At 40.7% G+C, this 16,834-nt stretch overlaps 1 protein-coding gene across 5 annotated transcripts in view; it reads left to right on the top strand.

Moving 5' to 3' along the window:
* DIP2C (DIP2 acetate--CoA ligase C (putative)) overlaps positions 1-11,116 on the top strand; it is a 290,423-nt gene extending 279,307 nt beyond the window's left edge. For all 5 annotated transcript variants that reach the window (XM_085227048.1, XM_085227047.1, XM_085227045.1 and 2 more), the window contains 5 exons: positions 27-84; positions 1,136-1,210; positions 2,393-2,567; positions 3,730-3,853; positions 7,869-11,116. In XM_085227048.1, coding sequence (XP_085083174.1) covers positions 27-84; positions 1,136-1,210; positions 2,393-2,567; positions 3,730-3,853; positions 7,869-8,121 — 685 coding nt within the window. In that variant the 3' untranslated portion in view covers positions 8,122-11,116. The remainder of the gene's footprint in view (positions 1-26; positions 85-1,135; positions 1,211-2,392; positions 2,568-3,729; positions 3,854-7,868) is intronic.
* Positions 11,117-16,834: the final 5,718 nt, after the last annotated feature.

The raw sequence follows: 16,834 nt of genomic DNA, 5'->3' as shown, positions 1-16,834 counted from the left end.
GTATTATTTTCACATGTATTTTACAGAGTTCGTTTAGTAGAAAGAGGATCTCCGCATAGTCTGCCCCTCATGGAGTCAGGAAAAGTAAGTACTGAGAGAAGATTTAAACATCTGCTTTATAGTAAATGTTTTCAGTGCATTTCCATATCTGTTCATTTTTTCAAGCGAATGCAGCGCTCCATAAGACTTTATCAGCTGTGCAGGCCACAGGCCTTTCTTTGCTGCTGGAGTCCAGCGGCAGGGCCTGATTCATTACTCAGAAGCTGCATCTCATCCTACAGATGTGCCACACGTGTGCCTTTAGCGAAGTCTCAGTGTTGACGTTTTACTTGTAGGCCTCTGTCCATCGCTAGAGGGGTGCAGCACCCCAGTGGGGGCAGGCCAGGGGGCCCAGCAGCAGCACATGCAGACACTGGTGCCATGCTCAGCTCTGTGTAGGACACACAGCCTGGCTACATACCAGTGACTGAGGTGTGCTGCCAAGTGTGCCCTGCCTATGCGAGACAGAGGGGACGGAGCTGCTACGCTCAGCCACTGAGGCAGCCCCTGCTCACAGACTGCCCCTGGCACTCTGTGCTCGTCTAAAGCAGTCTAATTATATCTTTGCAAACGTTCGTTTCAGAGGATGCTCCCTGTGCTATTTTAGGTTTTAGCATCTGTCCACCTCTGCAGTGTTTGAATGCCTGTTACATGGAGTCACTATCAAGGGTCTCGTTCTTAAGAGACTATGTGCTGCCTATAGGGCTTCCTCTTTGCTTCAGACAAAGCTTTCATGTGAATAGGGTGGGTTTTTTCCATTCTGGTATGTACTGCCAAAGAGACTTGGGGCTGTTTGGTAGGATTTGGGGAGCATTTTTTTTTTTTTTTTTTTGCTACTCATTTTGTAGATCAATATTTGACTTTTGGCAAGTTTTTAGTGATGGAGCAGCTTTCACAAAGATAAGAGGTTTTCTTTTTAGCATTTCCCAGATATCTAGATTTATTACATCAATTGACTATTTCAATTTTTTGTTCAGTATGTCTACTTCAGCTTTTAAGAATAAGATTTATTGTGAAGGTATTTTGGGGGAAGAATATTCAGCTTATGATTGTGTAAGTACCTACTTTCTCATTGCTTCATGTGTTCTTTCAATAGATCCTGCCTGGAGTACGTATCATTATTGCTAATCCAGAAACTAAGGGACCGTTAGGAGATTCTCATCTTGGTGAGGTGAGTCATGAAAACTTCACCTTTGCATACTTGGAACTGAATCTCAGGGATAAAGTTATCAAAATATTTGACAGTGGTTTTCTATCATGCATCTTATTAAATGCTAGGTTAAAAAAACTTAAGTGATGCAGACCTTGATTGTGTATGAAGTGTGTAGTGTGATATTTGTATCTTTATTAAAAATTTTATTGGTGTACTTGATAAATGCTAATAATAGCTCAAGTCTATTAAATAATTTGAAAACAATCTGCTTTCTCTGACTACATTTTCTACTTGATGCTTGAGTAATTCCAATGAAAACTTTAATGAAAAAAAAAAAGTGTATTGATTAGTCTAATTTCAGCTAGAGGGGTTTCAGTGTTATCCTCTTTATAGTCATTGTGCTTCAGTGCACCAAAGTACTCTCATTAGCTGAGTTGAGCAAGGCTATGTGTTTTTCCAATTTATTTTTAAGTTTCTTGAGAGAGAAAAAACTTAAAATGTTATTTTCAAAGAGCAATTAAAAGATCTAATTAACAAAACGAGGGATTTGCATAGTCATAATTAAGATTGCAATCTGATTCGTGAGATTCATTTTTAAGATTTCATCACTATGAAATTGTGACTATTTCCATGATGTCTTGAGTTAGCTGAAATGAATCCTCCACATATGAAGGTCCCTGGCCTCTTCCTTTAAAATAATGCAAACTCCATTTCAAATGTTGTAACCTTTCCCACTACACTGGTGCTGTGGGATGTATCTGTCTGTTTTGTGTTCACTGACAATGTCCAGCTGGATCAAATACACTGAACCAGGCTCAGGGGGATTATGGAAGAGCAGTATGTCTACAACAGCATCTGAGAATAGCCATAACCCAAGCAGAGCTCAGAGCAATGAAAATTGCAGGGGTCTGTGCAGGTCTGAGGCTGACCTGGGGCTGAAAAGCTGCAGGGAGAGAGTCCCCACAACATGACTCCTGCATTCCCATGGACTAGCACAGCTTAACTCTGCGCTTTGACTTCAATGTGATCAGATTTGGGTCTTGACTGTGCATACAAGTGGGTCAGGAACAGTGTTAAAAGGCATTATTTCGTGTTATATGTATTATCTAGCTATGACTGAAAATATTTGCAATATTTTCAATAATGCTTCATTCTGGAAAGCTGCATTAATTAATACCAGTATAATTGCTTTTAACTTAGATATGGGTTCACAGCACTCACAATGCCAGTGGGTACTTTACCATATATGGAGATGAATCTTTGCAATCAGATCATTTTAATTCAAGACTCAGCTTTGGAGACACACAAACTATTTGGGCTCGGACTGGCTATCTGGGGTTCCTGCGAAGAACAGAGCTTACAGATGCAAATGGAGGTAAGAGGTTTCTCCTTATCTGCCATTAGTCTGTGCATATAATTTAGATTATGTTGGCTGTGTCTCCTGGCCTGTATTATCTGGCTGGTTCTGTCAGTGAAGCTACTGGAACTGCAAAAAAAAAAACAAACATGTTAAGACAATCCAAAAATAAAACAAAGAGCAAGATTACACAGTTTGATAATGACAGGAGAAGGGAGAATGGCTTTAAACTAAAAAAGGGAAAATTTAGGTTAGATATTAGGAAGAAATTCTTTGCTCAGCAGTGAGGCAGTAGAACAGGTTGCCCAGAGAAATTGTGAATGCTTCATCCTTGGAGGTAATTCAAGACCGGTCTGGATGGGACCCTGGGCAGCCTGATCTTATGGGTGGCAACAGACCCGTGATGGGACTGGATGATCTTTAAAATCCCTTTCAACCCAAGCCATTCTATGATTCTATGATTTGTGATTACCACCATGCAACTCTCTGAGTTAATACAAAAAGAACCAGTTATCTGCTTTTAAGTCTATTAGCAAACATAATTTCCTTTAAGGATGATGTGCAAGCATTTATCATCAGCCTGATATCTTTTAAAGAGCCTCATTTCAGCCTCATTTATTTCTTTAGTCAATAAAAATTCATATTACAAGAGGATTACTCCTCAGAACTTGTCTTTTGTCTTAATGAGATATTTGCTATCTAACATGCTGCACATACTTCTAATTGATGAAAACTTCTGTAGTACAACATAAAGCATCAGTACTGACCTTCTCAAGGCCGCTGGAACAACCATATTCTATACTATTACGGTCAAATCTTTGAAAACAAAGGGAGAAAAACAGGGAGTCTGTTGTCTGCTTAGAATTTTGCCTTGAAGAAAAGAATAATTTTTTTTTGTTACATCCACCTTAAGGACAAAAGGAACTTGTCCCACTGTATTTGGGTAAAGACTTATATCTTTCTCTTCTTCAAATGTGAATAGTGGTTCTGCATTCCTTTCTTCTGCTTTCTGCTACATTTCAGTGATGAAGAATGCTTATTAGTTTGAAAATCAGTTAGAGGGATCAGAAATTCAAGGATAATTTCTGTTATATGTATTTTCCTTGTTTATTAATGTGATTGTTTTTGTAATTTGATGCTCTGGAGAACAGTCATTAATTTTTTTTTCCCTTACAACCAGAACGCCATGATGCACTTTATGTTGTGGGTGCATTAGATGAAGCCATGGAGTTACGAGGGATGAGATATCATCCAATCGATATTGAGACCTCTGTAATTAGAGCACACAAGAGCATCACTGAATGGTAAGGGTTATATAATGCTATGGCTCTTATATAAAGCTGGAATATCTATATTATCTGGGGTTTTGCTTGGATATTGCAATTGATCCAGGAAACGATCTGTTGGGATAGTCACAGGATTTATTACCCAGTGATAAATATGCCTTTAGGATGAAACTTTTCATGAACAAATTTAATCAGGAAGGATTGTTTTCAGTTAAGATCATTCAATACATTTCTTTTTTTTGTGTGCGCTTTGAAATATGAGTGAAAGATTAAGCTTTCAGTTTGAGAGAAGCTCTCAGGTAGGCCAGTGGATGTATCCTGCTCTAACCAAAAAAAAAGGTTGGTATGAACTCAAGCTTTACAAGTGCTCTTATTAGAAGGAGTAAGCAAGCAGACACTTAGAATAAATGAACACACTAATAAACGTTATTAGTGAACGCACTGTTACTTTTGAATTGGTCATTAATAAATCAAGCAGTGATCAAATCAAGGTCACAATGGAAATTGAAGCAGTAAATCAATGAGTTAATAACGGTGTTGTCTTAATCAATGTATCACATCATCAAATGCACACAGCAGGTAATGATTTCATGAAGCTGACTTGAGGCCAAATTGCTTTTCATTATTTTTGCATCAGAAGCCTGAATCAGGTAGTTGTTTCGGTTTGATCTAACCTCATCTCAGCCCTTCTTCTTTCAACCAAATCAACAATCTCAACAGTTAGAGCAAGTCAGCTAGCACAGGATGTGACTCTCCATATTTCTTTCCAGTCTTGGCTATGGAGTGTGGCCTGAAGCAGTAAGGAAGCATAGCAACCATACTAGTTTTTTCAGTGACAATTGCTCGCCTTTTTCTCAAACATCTGTTATAATGAAAGCAGTTAATTGCTTAGTTGATCTGGGGTTTTACCTGGTAGCAGTCTCCCTGCAACATAATCGTCACCTTGCTGTGCTGGCCCTGACAAGTTAGAGGATTCTGGGTCCTCGTAGAGACCAGTACAAACCACAAGGGATGTCATGAAATGCTCCTTTCAGATGTGTTGCATTCTTATCAACAGTGGATGGAAAACTATTCAGGGAAACTCTATTATAGATGGCCACAGGTTCGAAATCTGTGTGTTCAGGTGTACCTACTGTCAGAAATGTGTGTCCTCCTGGGACAGTGAAAGCAGCAGCCATATCTACTGCAGAAGTGATCATCACTGATTTCAGTGGCAAAAAAGGCTTAAGTTATATTCCTTTTTTCAAAACCACTGAAAGCTCTTTGTAAATCCCTTTCCATCCTTCCCTTATATTACTGTGGAAATCTTGAGTGGTATAGGGACAGCTTAGGAAGGGTTGGTGTAGGCTGTGAAAATCAAAGAAAGGCTGTTAGATTTCTTCAAGAAGGTAAAAGTACATGCAAATAATTCTTAGTCCACAAGCAAAATTTCAGAAAGCATTATGTGATGCTATTAATACCCTCTGCTCGAAGGCAAACTCTGATAGTTGTTAGGTTTTTTTTTCCTCAAAGAGGAGAAATTGGTGGTGAACTGGATGTTTTTCTGAAGTGGTCCTTCAGAAAACAGATGTTCGAAGAGAGAAGTTGCCAGTATGGAGTTTTCTTTCATAGTCATTGCCCTGACCTTGACTTTTCTCATTCACCTTTTCTTTCAGCTTCTCCTTGAGGTCCTCCTCTTGTCTTTGGGGAGCACCCCTTGATAAAATAATATCCAATCTTCCTTTGTATGTATGCTTTTGTTTGGGTTGGGACATGAGCATTTGGTTTTGTTAGAGACCACTGTTGTTTCAGTTACAATGACCCATTAAGAACTGAACTGCGTTGATACCATTGCAAACAAAAGGTACTGGGCAGGCCCAGTCAACAAATGATAAAAATAGCCCCAGCTTCAAAGAAATGTTCTCCTTCCGTAACGTGTAACACTAGTGAAGAAAGCACGGACTTCTTGACTGACACATGATCTTGCTGTGCAGCTTCTGTTATTGAAGATCTGATTTAAAGATCATGTAACATTATTCTTTTTTTTTGAGAGATTTTAATAACACAATCTAAGCCTTCAGATTTCCTCTGCCTCAGTGTATAACAAGCACACAGTCTTTTTCTATTGTGCTGTATAACTGCACCAAGCAGTGTAAATCCATCTCAGCTGATGGAAACATATTTGACAATATTTCTTTGTATCTACAGCGGTCACCACTGAGTTGGAATCATGACAAATGAAATAAGTTTTAAATTGATACCTTCTTAGGAGTGTTAGTGATACTTGGAATTAAAAGCAGAGTCATAGCTTCATGAAGTTTTTTGGAATCAGTCTTTTGAACTCTAGACAAACCGACTTCTCCAGAACTCTGCTTTAGGGACCTGCTGCTGAATCTTTCCATTAATTGCTTTCCCAAGTAACAAGTAACAGTTGGCTTAGAGCATGGTTTCAACTGCTTTCTAATATTTTAATTAAACCTCCCAAGCTTTTTTTGTTAAAACATATGTAATATTAACTCAGATGGTTGTGTAGCTTACTAGAGCTTGTGTGAAAGCATATTTACAAATTATAATTCATTTAATAGCAGCACTGAGTCAAAAAACAACCTTACTTTGAATGCCCATTAGTTTTCCAGATCAATAAGCACATAGGTACATAAAAATTCAATCAAACTGTACTTTAGCACGATCTGAAAGTGAAATATGTATTTTTAATAATAAGTATTTTAAACCCAAAATCTATTCTTCTAAGCATCAACTTAGAACACATTTTCATAGCTAACTTTTGGGCAAAGTAAGATGTGTTTCCAGCATACAAGGATATTCAGAATTTTAATAGACCAGAACAGTGTACTTCTTCAGACTGACTTCAATCAAGGATTGACCTTAGCATAAGTAGCTCTCTTGAATTTACCTTAGATACATAATGTATTCTTACTTTCAGGTACTTATACTCAAGACAGTTCTGGAAAATTATCCTCTGATTTTTTAAAATAAAGGAGGGTAGAGAACAGAATTTGTTATATGACTTAAAGTGTAAATTATAATTATTTTTGCTACAGAAAAAGGTAGAGCAAGAAATAACCACTGTTGATATCTTAAACATGTGCCTGAACGAGACTGCTCTTTGTGGATCCTCAGTTCTGCTGACCTCCTGTAAGACTTCAGGTGCTTTGGAGAAATTTGAGAAAAGGGAAAAGGGACAGAGGGAAGAACACACCAGACTTGTGTACCCTCCCAGCCACCATGGTGGAAGGACAAAGGAAAGATGCCCAGTAGCAGAAAACAGAATGTACCTGTTTTACCAGCCAAAATACTGGGGTCATACAAAGTTCTTTCAGTAAAGAAGAGACATTGATGATAATGATATTTCTTTCATCATCTCACCTGTTGATAAGGGATGTAAAAACTCCTGTCCCTTTAAACCCACCAGAAATAAAACATGACTGATATAAAGCAGATGGTTTCTGCATAAACCAATTGATCCAGAAGAATCTGAGCTCTTCTGTACTGAGCTGTGACCGGCCTGGCAGACTGCCAGCCCAGTGCAGAAGGCACGTCCCATGCTGGCACAGCACCCAGCAAAAGCCCCTTCTTAGGCAAAGTTTATCTTCTAGGCGGAGCTGTTTCCCTTACGGCCTTGTATCCCTGTCTTCTCTTTTAACCTCCTTTGCTCCTCTGGGCTGCTCTTCAGAAAAACCCGATAAAAACTTCCACCCACACACTGCCTGCCTTCATGAGCGACAGCTTGCTGGCTTCAGAAGGAGCTGTGCTACTTCCTGCTGTCCTCATACACAGCAGGCAAGGATAAGACTCAAGATTCTGCCAAGTAGCCCACATCTTAATGTTGCAGTGATGTCAAAGAGAAAGCTCATCGGGCTGGTTTTCTGCCCTGCCTGTAAACACCTTCTCTCTTATCACTTAGGTTCTGTGCTTAGGCCTAAGCACGCAGGAGGAGACATCGCAGTTAAAACAAGCAGTAAATAAGGTGGGAAAAAAAAAAAACGAAAAAAAAAAAAACCAAAAACTAATACTTCTTTTTCTTTGATTCCAGTGCGGTGTTTACCTGGACAAATTTATTGGTCGTTGTAGTTGAGCTGGATGGATCGGAGCAAGAAGCTTTGGACCTGGTTCCTTTGGTCACCAACGTGGTCCTGGAGGAGCACTACCTGATTGTAGGGGTGGTGGTGGTGGTGGACATTGGTGTAATTCCTATCAACTCCCGTGGAGAGAAACAACGTATGCACCTACGAGATGGATTTTTGGCAGACCAGCTAGATCCCATCTATGTGGCCTACAACATGTAGTCTTGTACCTTAAAGCTTCCATGGACTTTACTATAGATGTATAAAATTTTTTGGTGTCCACTAAAAAAAAAAAGTGCAGATAAGATGCTGACACTCATCGGAATGAAACTGTTTCTATTATGACTTTTCAAAGCAGTCACGATTGGCAGGAAATGAAATGTGAAATTTTTTCTTTACCACTAAATTTTAGAAAAGAAGGACTCTGGGGTAAGGCCCTTCGGTTTGGTGGAAAAGCCCATTGAAAACTCTTTTTTTTTTTTTTTTTTTTTTTTGCTTATTGGACGATACTGCTTTCTGAGTAAATGTGGCTTTGTATTTGACATTAAGTAAGCTGAAGTAGATTTTTTTTTTTTCATTCTGCCCTCCAAATGGATTCTTTTAAACCAATTTGCAGACTAATACAAAGAGTCGTTTTCTTCATTTGTTTTAGTGTGTCATAAAAAGCTGATGAACACAGACCTGTTGCTAACTTAAGCCATTTTAGGTCCCACATCTTAGGAAACTATGTAGTGGTACGAGGAGAATACCCAAAGCAGCACCTTTCCATTAGAAATCTAGCAGCTTTCTGGCAGAGATGCCGAAAGCACAAAGGCCAAAGAGCCTTGGCTGTTAGCGTTAGAATGGAAGAAATTTATAAATAAGGTGTATTTCGGCGACGAACTTGCAAATATCTTTGTACTAAACGAAAAAGATAAAATAAGTTAACTACTTCTTCTGTAATTATGTACAAAACGTTTAATTTATTTTGATCTCTTTAGAAGTATAAAAGAGAAAAAACATTCAAGAATATTAAACTCTTGAAATGTTTGCTAATATAAAAACAAAGTGTTGTATTATCTTGAGTGGATAGTATCACATCAAATATATATATATGAAATATAAATTCACTAATGACAAAAAGATTTTAAAGTTTAAAATGCAGTACTTGTCACTTGCATGGTGTCTCCCACTGTAGATAATCAAATGTTACTCACAAATTTTTTGAACAAAGCAATCCTGGATTGCTAGAGTATCCCTGTCTAAAAGAATCCTCTAGATACCAGCAAGTGGAATTATTGCTGCCTTTGAGGCAGTGAATGAATTTAAAACTAAAAATGCACTACAAGAATTTTTTTTTTCTTTGCCATGGAGGCAACAATAAATATTCGTGCTGGCATGTGCATACACTTGTTAGACTTAGAAAAGGCAGGTTGAGGAGTAGCACTGTTGTCTAGCTGCAGAACTTTGTTGCACAATTTTTTCATTGTTTTAGTTGGTGTTTTTATTGCTATAATGAAACGTTTTGGGGTTATTTGCACAGAGTTATCAGTTTGCCTCTCAGCTAGGACACACAGCTCGGTGGCCAAGGCATCCAGTTTACATTTACATACAATGATTGTTTCAATGGTCTTTAATTTATTACTAACGGAGAGGAGCGTACAGTCACTACAGCCAAGCCAACACGAATCGTGCATCTGCTAACTAGTCCCTAAGCCAATTAAAACGTCAGAGGAACCGAACTGCCTGTTTAAAGAGCGGAGTCCCGGGGTCTCTGACCTGAGGTCATCCATCAGTGGGCGAAGAGTAGGAAAACATGCATCACAGCTGCCTTCATTTTACTACCTTTGGATAAAGGAGAGGTTTGATTTCCCAGTTCTGTTGTCTTCCCTGCACTCCACAACCCTTTTTTAAAAACTTTCCCGTTCCTTCATGTGGTTGTACCTGAATTGACCTGTTTGTGATCGAGAGTGGGATTTATCAGCTGCAGTCCAAGAGTGCTTTTCTCATTGTCCAAAATGACGTCCGTGTGCTGGCTCTCATTACCGGATATGCATGACTAAGATTGTTGCAGGGCAAATGTAACCACGTTTATATCACATCCGAGGGGCATACGTATTTGGTCTGCCTTTGCAGAATGCTGGACAGGAGATGGACCCCTGCTAGCAATAGTTTTGTTTGGCTTCTGAGTCTCAATGCTGAGTGTTTGAAATCTCGTTAAAAGGTAGGGACGTTTCGGTCTGCATGTACAGTACAGAGCATCTTACCACGTCAGACTTGTTTTATTTCAAACCATCTATTCAGACACCACTGTCCTGTGAATAGCCCTATTCATGCTCTGAAGACCCATCCTCTATTTTGCCAAATTCATTTTCTGCTCCCTTTAAAAAGAATAAAGTCTGTTCCTAATGGCAAGTCGCCATAAGGTTTCAGACGAGATGTCGATTGACTACAAACATAATTGCAGTGTGCAAACTAACTTGTGAAGTCCTGCTACCGCTGATCTCAGTACTGCAAAACAAATTTAGCTGTCATTTAAGGCATCACTTTAACCCTCACAAAGTCAACTTTGCATTAGTAGAGGAAAAAAAAAAGAACTGCAATGCAGTTGTGAAGCGCAGTTAATAACAGCTCTCTTCTGCAACCTGTCATCTGTGGTTGTTAAATTCTGAGTATAGAGAAATGAGAAACCGAGTTTCTGGTTTTGTTGTGCAAGCAAAAGGCAGGAAACATTTAAGCACCATCAGACTGAGCAATAAAGAAGGATTGTTCTGTATTAGAAATTGTACTGTAGATAAACCATTCATGAGAATGTATAAAATGTTTGTCTTGTGACCTTGTGCTTTTGAAGTCAGACAAAACCATGTAATCAACTTGATGCACATGCACAAAACAGAGGGTACACAATGAACATTGAAACACAAAACTAATCAAACAGGAGCAGATTCCTCATGGTGCTTGTTTATTATATATATTTAATCCTGCTTGACACTTTACCCAAGGGAAGACTGTCCCTTTTATCAGTTGAATGTTAGCAGCGTTATTTCATAGAGTGTGGTGACTGGTTAGAGAAATTCATGTAACTCAGCCAATCACAGTTTCAAACAAAAATTTTTATGTGCAAAGGACAGCAACCTTCTTGTATGTTAAACCACCAGTACGCTTTGTACATCTGTGATAACGCCTGTTTTATATTCAAATGAACAAATAAAAGCTTTTATTTTTGTTGCTCTGAAAATATCAGTTTCTTAATTAGTCATCTAAAACTGAGCTTCCCAGAGCTGCGTGAGCTCGGTGGAGGAACACTGAGAGCTATACTGTAATTTTATTTTGTTTACCTCTCTTGTTGCATAATTTATTAGTACAAATCATTATACTTTTAACAATGTTTAAATACTGGTGTGGGCATTTATTGCTGAAAGACTTTCATATGGCAACAAATGTTTTTGTGAAATGTTTTTTTAATTCTTTTTAATATATTCAAATATACTGTTCACATTTTTGCTGAAAGTGTAAAGATTATTGTAAGCTTGGTAACATTTTGTGAGAAGCAATAACAAGCATTAGTACTGTAAAACTCCTCAGATTTGTCACATCACTTTTGTTGCAAGGTCTTGCTGCCGGCACAGCGCGGATCAGACACTTCAGTCACTGAGCAGGTGCTGCATCACTGCTTGAGCTTTCAGCCAGTGCAAATACCCAGCAGCTGTTTGTCATACGTGGGCTTCAACATCTCTGTCAGCTTTGGCTGGCCAGACACAAGCATGGAGAACTGTGATCCGCTGATTTCCATTGGCCCTTTCCAAAAATAATATGATCTGGGGGCTCCTCTGGTTCATAGCTTCCAACAGGTTTGGACCTACCCTCACTTTCAAAATGGCGCTTCAGAGGGTAAGATTTGGAGTCCCTGTTTCTCAGCTTGCCTTTCTGAAAAGCTGAGGGTACAGAATCCAATTTCCAATGGCCCAATTTTGGGTAGCTCAGGAGAATCATAGAACCCTTAGAGTTGGAAGGTACCTCTGAGGGCCATCTTGTCCAAGTCCCCTGCAGTGAACAGGGCCACCACAGCTACATCAGGTTGCCCAGGGCCTGATCCAGCCTTGCCTTGAAAGTCTGCAGGGACAGGGCGTCAACCACATCTCTGGACAACCTGTTCCAGAGCCTTACTACCCTCACTGTGAAAGATTTTTTCCTTATATCCAAAGCTCTATAGGTTACAAGAACAAACGTAGATTCACCCCACTCATGTCTCCACAAGGGGTGATGGCAGCGAAGGGCTGAGCTGGGGTTACCCTCACGAGGACGGTGTGGGAGGAGCATGGGGCCGGGCAGTGGGGTTCATCCACTGTGCCCATACAGGTCCCACACACCCATAGAAGCAGCAGGAGGGCGAGGGCAGGATGGGGGTGAGAGGAGGATGGCAGGGCAGCTAGCAGTTCCAGAACCCATTTTGGAGAGAGTTTTATTTAAAAAAGAAAGGTTTTGTTGTTTTGTTTTCTTTTTTTTTTTTAAATGGTGATTAGGATTTTTAAAGGGTCCAAATGTTTTGAATACGCATTTTAAAAATCATTTTGGGAAATGGTGCTGTAATACTTAAAAGCAGATAGAGAGTCTCAACAACAACGTAGTAGGGTTATGAAAATAGAACAGTGTAACTTATATTATTATTACGTTAACATGTGCCTTGCCAGTGAAATGCATCCCATTATATAGCCCTTCTCCCAGAGCACATTATCATCTCTCCTAGTTACTCCCTGGTTCAGCATCCCAGGCTCACAATCTTCTTGACACAGCTACTAAGGAATATTTCCATATTAGGTCTATTAACAACCTGTTGTTGTTAAGGATATCTTGTATTTTTTCTGGAGGTAGGAGGGCAATATTTTGTAAGGTTATTGCATTTGTTCTAGAGATTAAGGTTATCATGTTTGTTCCATCCTATGCTGGAGGTTAAGATGTCACAATTGTTTTGTCCTGTGCTCGGCCTACCCTGCAGATATACTTTATCTCGGATTAGCCAGAACACTCCATTTCTGCTTTTAAGCAAAATATTTCTTGCAGCTTAGTGTGAAAAGCAACTTATGCAGCTGTTCTGTAAGAAGGTTGTAAGTTTACTAAGGGCCTATACTTGGGTATTAGAAGCTTCTACTGCAAACACACCATCTAATTATCAAACCATTATCATGGGGAGTGGAGTACAGAGCCTCTTGGACTTAGATACCTAATCTGAAGTGCCAACGTTTTGATGTGCTCACTGAGATTATTTCCAGTCAGGAAAGTTCCATCTGGGGGCTCAGATGAACTATGATGTGCGGAACTCAGCCAAGAGTTTTTGAGACCAAAGAGAGGAGATGGATGGAATTAGGAAGATAGAAAACATGTAGAACTGAGTTTATTGTAACCCAACAGGCTCAGGAACCTAAAAAACAGATCTGTGTCAGGAAAAAGGCACAAGCGAGGAAGTAAATGGTCAGTGAAAATGGGCTTTTGCATTCATGCTTCTCTCCCCAGCCCAGGTACCTGCTGAGATGCCCATGTACACCAGCATGCAGGGCCCATTCCTGCAGGATGCTCTGCGGCCATGCTGCAGAAGAGGCCCAGCACGGGGCACCACAGAAGCAGTGATGCAGATCCTCAGGACACCCATCTGAATGTTTCCCTTCATTCCTTCTCTTCCCCCTCATTTAATTGTTAAAGTAAAAGAAAGTAAAGAGCAGATGAAGCGTGGACTCGGCAATATTTTCTTTTCAATTTAAAGACTTTAGGTATTTTTTATCTCAGCCTTTTAGCACAAGTGGCTTTTAACTGCTGTTTTTAACAATAGTAAGGTGACTATTAAGGATCACTCGATTTTGAAAATTTTCAAACAAAATTAGATTTCTCTAAACAAAACTTTTGCTAAAATACTTCCTTGCTAAGTGGCTGTGTAGCAGATTGGAGCCTCACAACAAAGAGTGATGGCAATTTTGCTGTGTGTGCATGCAGATATGAGTGCTTTCATTTCACTTTCCTTATAACTGATGGAGTCGTTTATATCACCAGCACATCACATCTGGCGTATCTGTGGGAGAGCTGCACAGTCAGGATGCAGTTTGTCAGCCCAAGAGAGATGTGACATGATGTAAGTGTCGGAGAAAGCAAGCAGATATTCAGGTCAGCAGGAGCAGTGCCCACAGCACATGAGCATCTCAGGGTTGCACATGATCTGTAAGGGTGGAGAATGCAATCATGCAGTAAGCTTGAGTTCAATAAATGGCAAAAAATCGGCTGAAATTCCATCCGGGCAGTGTTTGCAACAAGAAAATCCTTTGTAAAACCTCTCCTGCCCTTTGTGAGTGGCCTCATACAGAAACAATCCTGAACACAGAATTGAGTCAACTGAATGGACAAAGAGGTGCTAAGAAAAAATAAAAAGCGCACTATAAAAGAATGTCAGAGCAAACAGCATCTCCCTCAAAATCCCATTGTTACCGATTTGGTTCTGGTTCTGCACTCTTTGTGCAGTCAACCCTAGTGAACTCTGTAGCACAGGCTACAGAGCTACCCATGGAAAAGATGCTCAGGGATGCTCTGATCGGCATCTCCAGCTCCACTGCTGTGTTCCCCAGTGAATGTCATGGTGTTGTAAAATTGCTTTGTTAAAAGTTTCATGGCACGTTTATCAGTGTATGAAACCACCAGCCATCCTTCTTCTTGCAGACTCCGGACGGGAAGCAAAACAAAATGATCCTCCCCCTCCTCCTCCTTTTTCTTTTCCTTCTGTGACACACACTGAATTTCAGCCCCAGCACCACCCTTTGCTGACAGTCTCCCAGCCTTCCTGAGCTCACAGGGCATCATGAGCTGTGGGGGTTCAAAACCACCATAAAAACATTACAAAAATTCCTGCTCTGAGGAGCTGAGCCCCAACCTCCAAAAGTGATTTTCTAATTCAAAATTCAGACCTTTCTTAAAATTATTTTTTAGGATCACTGCAGGCCAGGGTCCCCTGGGCGCTGCTTTGCTGCCCCAAGGAGGGGTTCCAGCAGATGGGAGGGAGGGGAAGATGGACTGGAGGAGATTCATAGATTTGTTGCATCTCTATGTGGCATTCAGTATGGAGGGTGACCCCGTATGCTATGCTGGAGGCCAGTGGCTCTGAGGGCTCTGCCAGCCGCCCCGCAGCAGTTGACAGTGCTGGGAGCACAGAGCTGGAGCACCGCTGGGTCTGGTGGCTGCAGGGAACTGATGAGCAATTGCGTTACTGACCCACTGAGCTTCCATTTCTTCAGGAGAAATAAAAGGCTTCTGGCACTCGTGGACTTTACAGACTTGTGAAACTCAGAGAAAGGCACTGTAGCCCGGTCAAGTGTTGTGTCAGCCAAAGAAATTGCTGCCCTTGTGCAGGAGCAGAATGAGGCAGCATTTTGGCTGTGATTTTGTTGAAGGAGCCTGCATCGCCGCTTGGTGCTGGTAGAGCTGTGCTGAACCGGTGACACTGGGCCTTGGTGGGCCAGGCAGTGTCTGTGGGGTCAGGGGAAGTCCTGGGGGGACTCAGATATGTGCCCCATTCACTCAATGTCTGCAGAGAGGCCAATGATCACCTCGGAGGCCCTTTATGAGGGATGAATGCACATCCCCTGTGCTGTGGCCTACGAGCAAGGCAGGGCCAGAGGCTGTGCATGGCTCCTTGCTGTCCTTGGGGCAGCCAGATGCCAGCAGAAGGCACATTTCCCATCAACAACATAGTTAGGGAAAAAAAAAAAAAAAGGAATTTTCATCTTTTTAAATAGCTCTTCTACTTTATTAATAGACATTGCTTTCTGTGGCAGGAGTCCTTTCCCAAGCACCACCAAAGCGTGTCGCACACCCAGCTCAACTGCACAGAATTCAGGGCTATTTTTAGGTATCTCTCTGGGGCAAATCCAGCTCTCGTGGAAGCTTTACACCAGCTCAGCTTCCACTGCCCGGCAGCTAACAGCAGCTGGCTGGTGGTTGTGCGAGCACACACACATCCTGCCCTTCTGGTACGGCACGTGCTCCCTCCCTCCCTTTCTCCCTGAGTCCTCAGCCTTTCTTCTGTATCATCTTCAATTATTCGTATCCTTTTATGTGAAAATTATCTGCACAGCAGCCCCTGTGTTTAATTTCAGCCCATCCATCATTATTTGCCTTTAGCGACTTCTCAGTGCTCGGCCACCAGCCCCAGGCAGCAGCAGAGCCAGCAGAAATTCCTGTTCTCTGGGTTTGCTATGAGTTCTCCTCTTCTGATTTTCTAGTTTGGAGCTTCCAGCAGCCCAGCAGCTCTTTTTGAAGGAGCACTACTCAGTGTATAAAGTACTTCTAAAATCCTTTTGGCTTCTGTAAATCTGTTTCATAAAAAAAAAAAAAAAAAAAAAAAAAAAAAAAAGAGGCTTTTTTTTTTCACGTGGTTTTGGAAGGTCCAAGGTAGTTTGGTTTGGTGTGGTGTTGTTTTGTGGGTTTTTTTAATTTGTTTTTAATCTTTTATGTTAGGTTTAAACATCTCCTACTTAAAATAAACACTATACTTTTTTTTCTGAAATGGATGCTCCTTTCCACTTGCAATTGAATTTCCTTAACGTGAAACAATGAAGGAAGGAACTTTCTGGTTTCATACTTCCCCCTCCATAATTTGATTAATGAAAGCATTTGGAAAGCGTATGTACAGCTCGCATATGTGCATTCTGTGAGGCTAAAATTGGCTGGGTAGCCCCTAACTACCGGTAACAAATCCCAAACATGTTTTACATTCCCATTGAAGAGCTGGAAAACCAAACAAGCCCTGAGCTGGGCTGATCACTCCACCTAAAGGAAGCAGGAGGCAGAAAACTCCTTATGTAAAATAAAGAGACAGAATTGAAATAATAATAATGGAAAAACACCAATAAGAGGAGAAATAATGCCTTTGAGCAAGCCTCACTCACTGCTGCAGAGTCACACAGGGGATCTTGCTGCT

Source organism: Meleagris gallopavo, chromosome 6 (assembly GCF_905368555.1).
Source record: "Meleagris gallopavo chromosome 6, MGAL_WU_HG_1.1, whole genome shotgun sequence".
Taxonomy (NCBI): domain Eukaryota; kingdom Metazoa; phylum Chordata; class Aves; order Galliformes; family Phasianidae; genus Meleagris; species Meleagris gallopavo.
The sequence above is the reverse complement of the archived record's forward strand: the minus strand, read 5'-3'. Positions and strand labels throughout refer to the sequence as shown.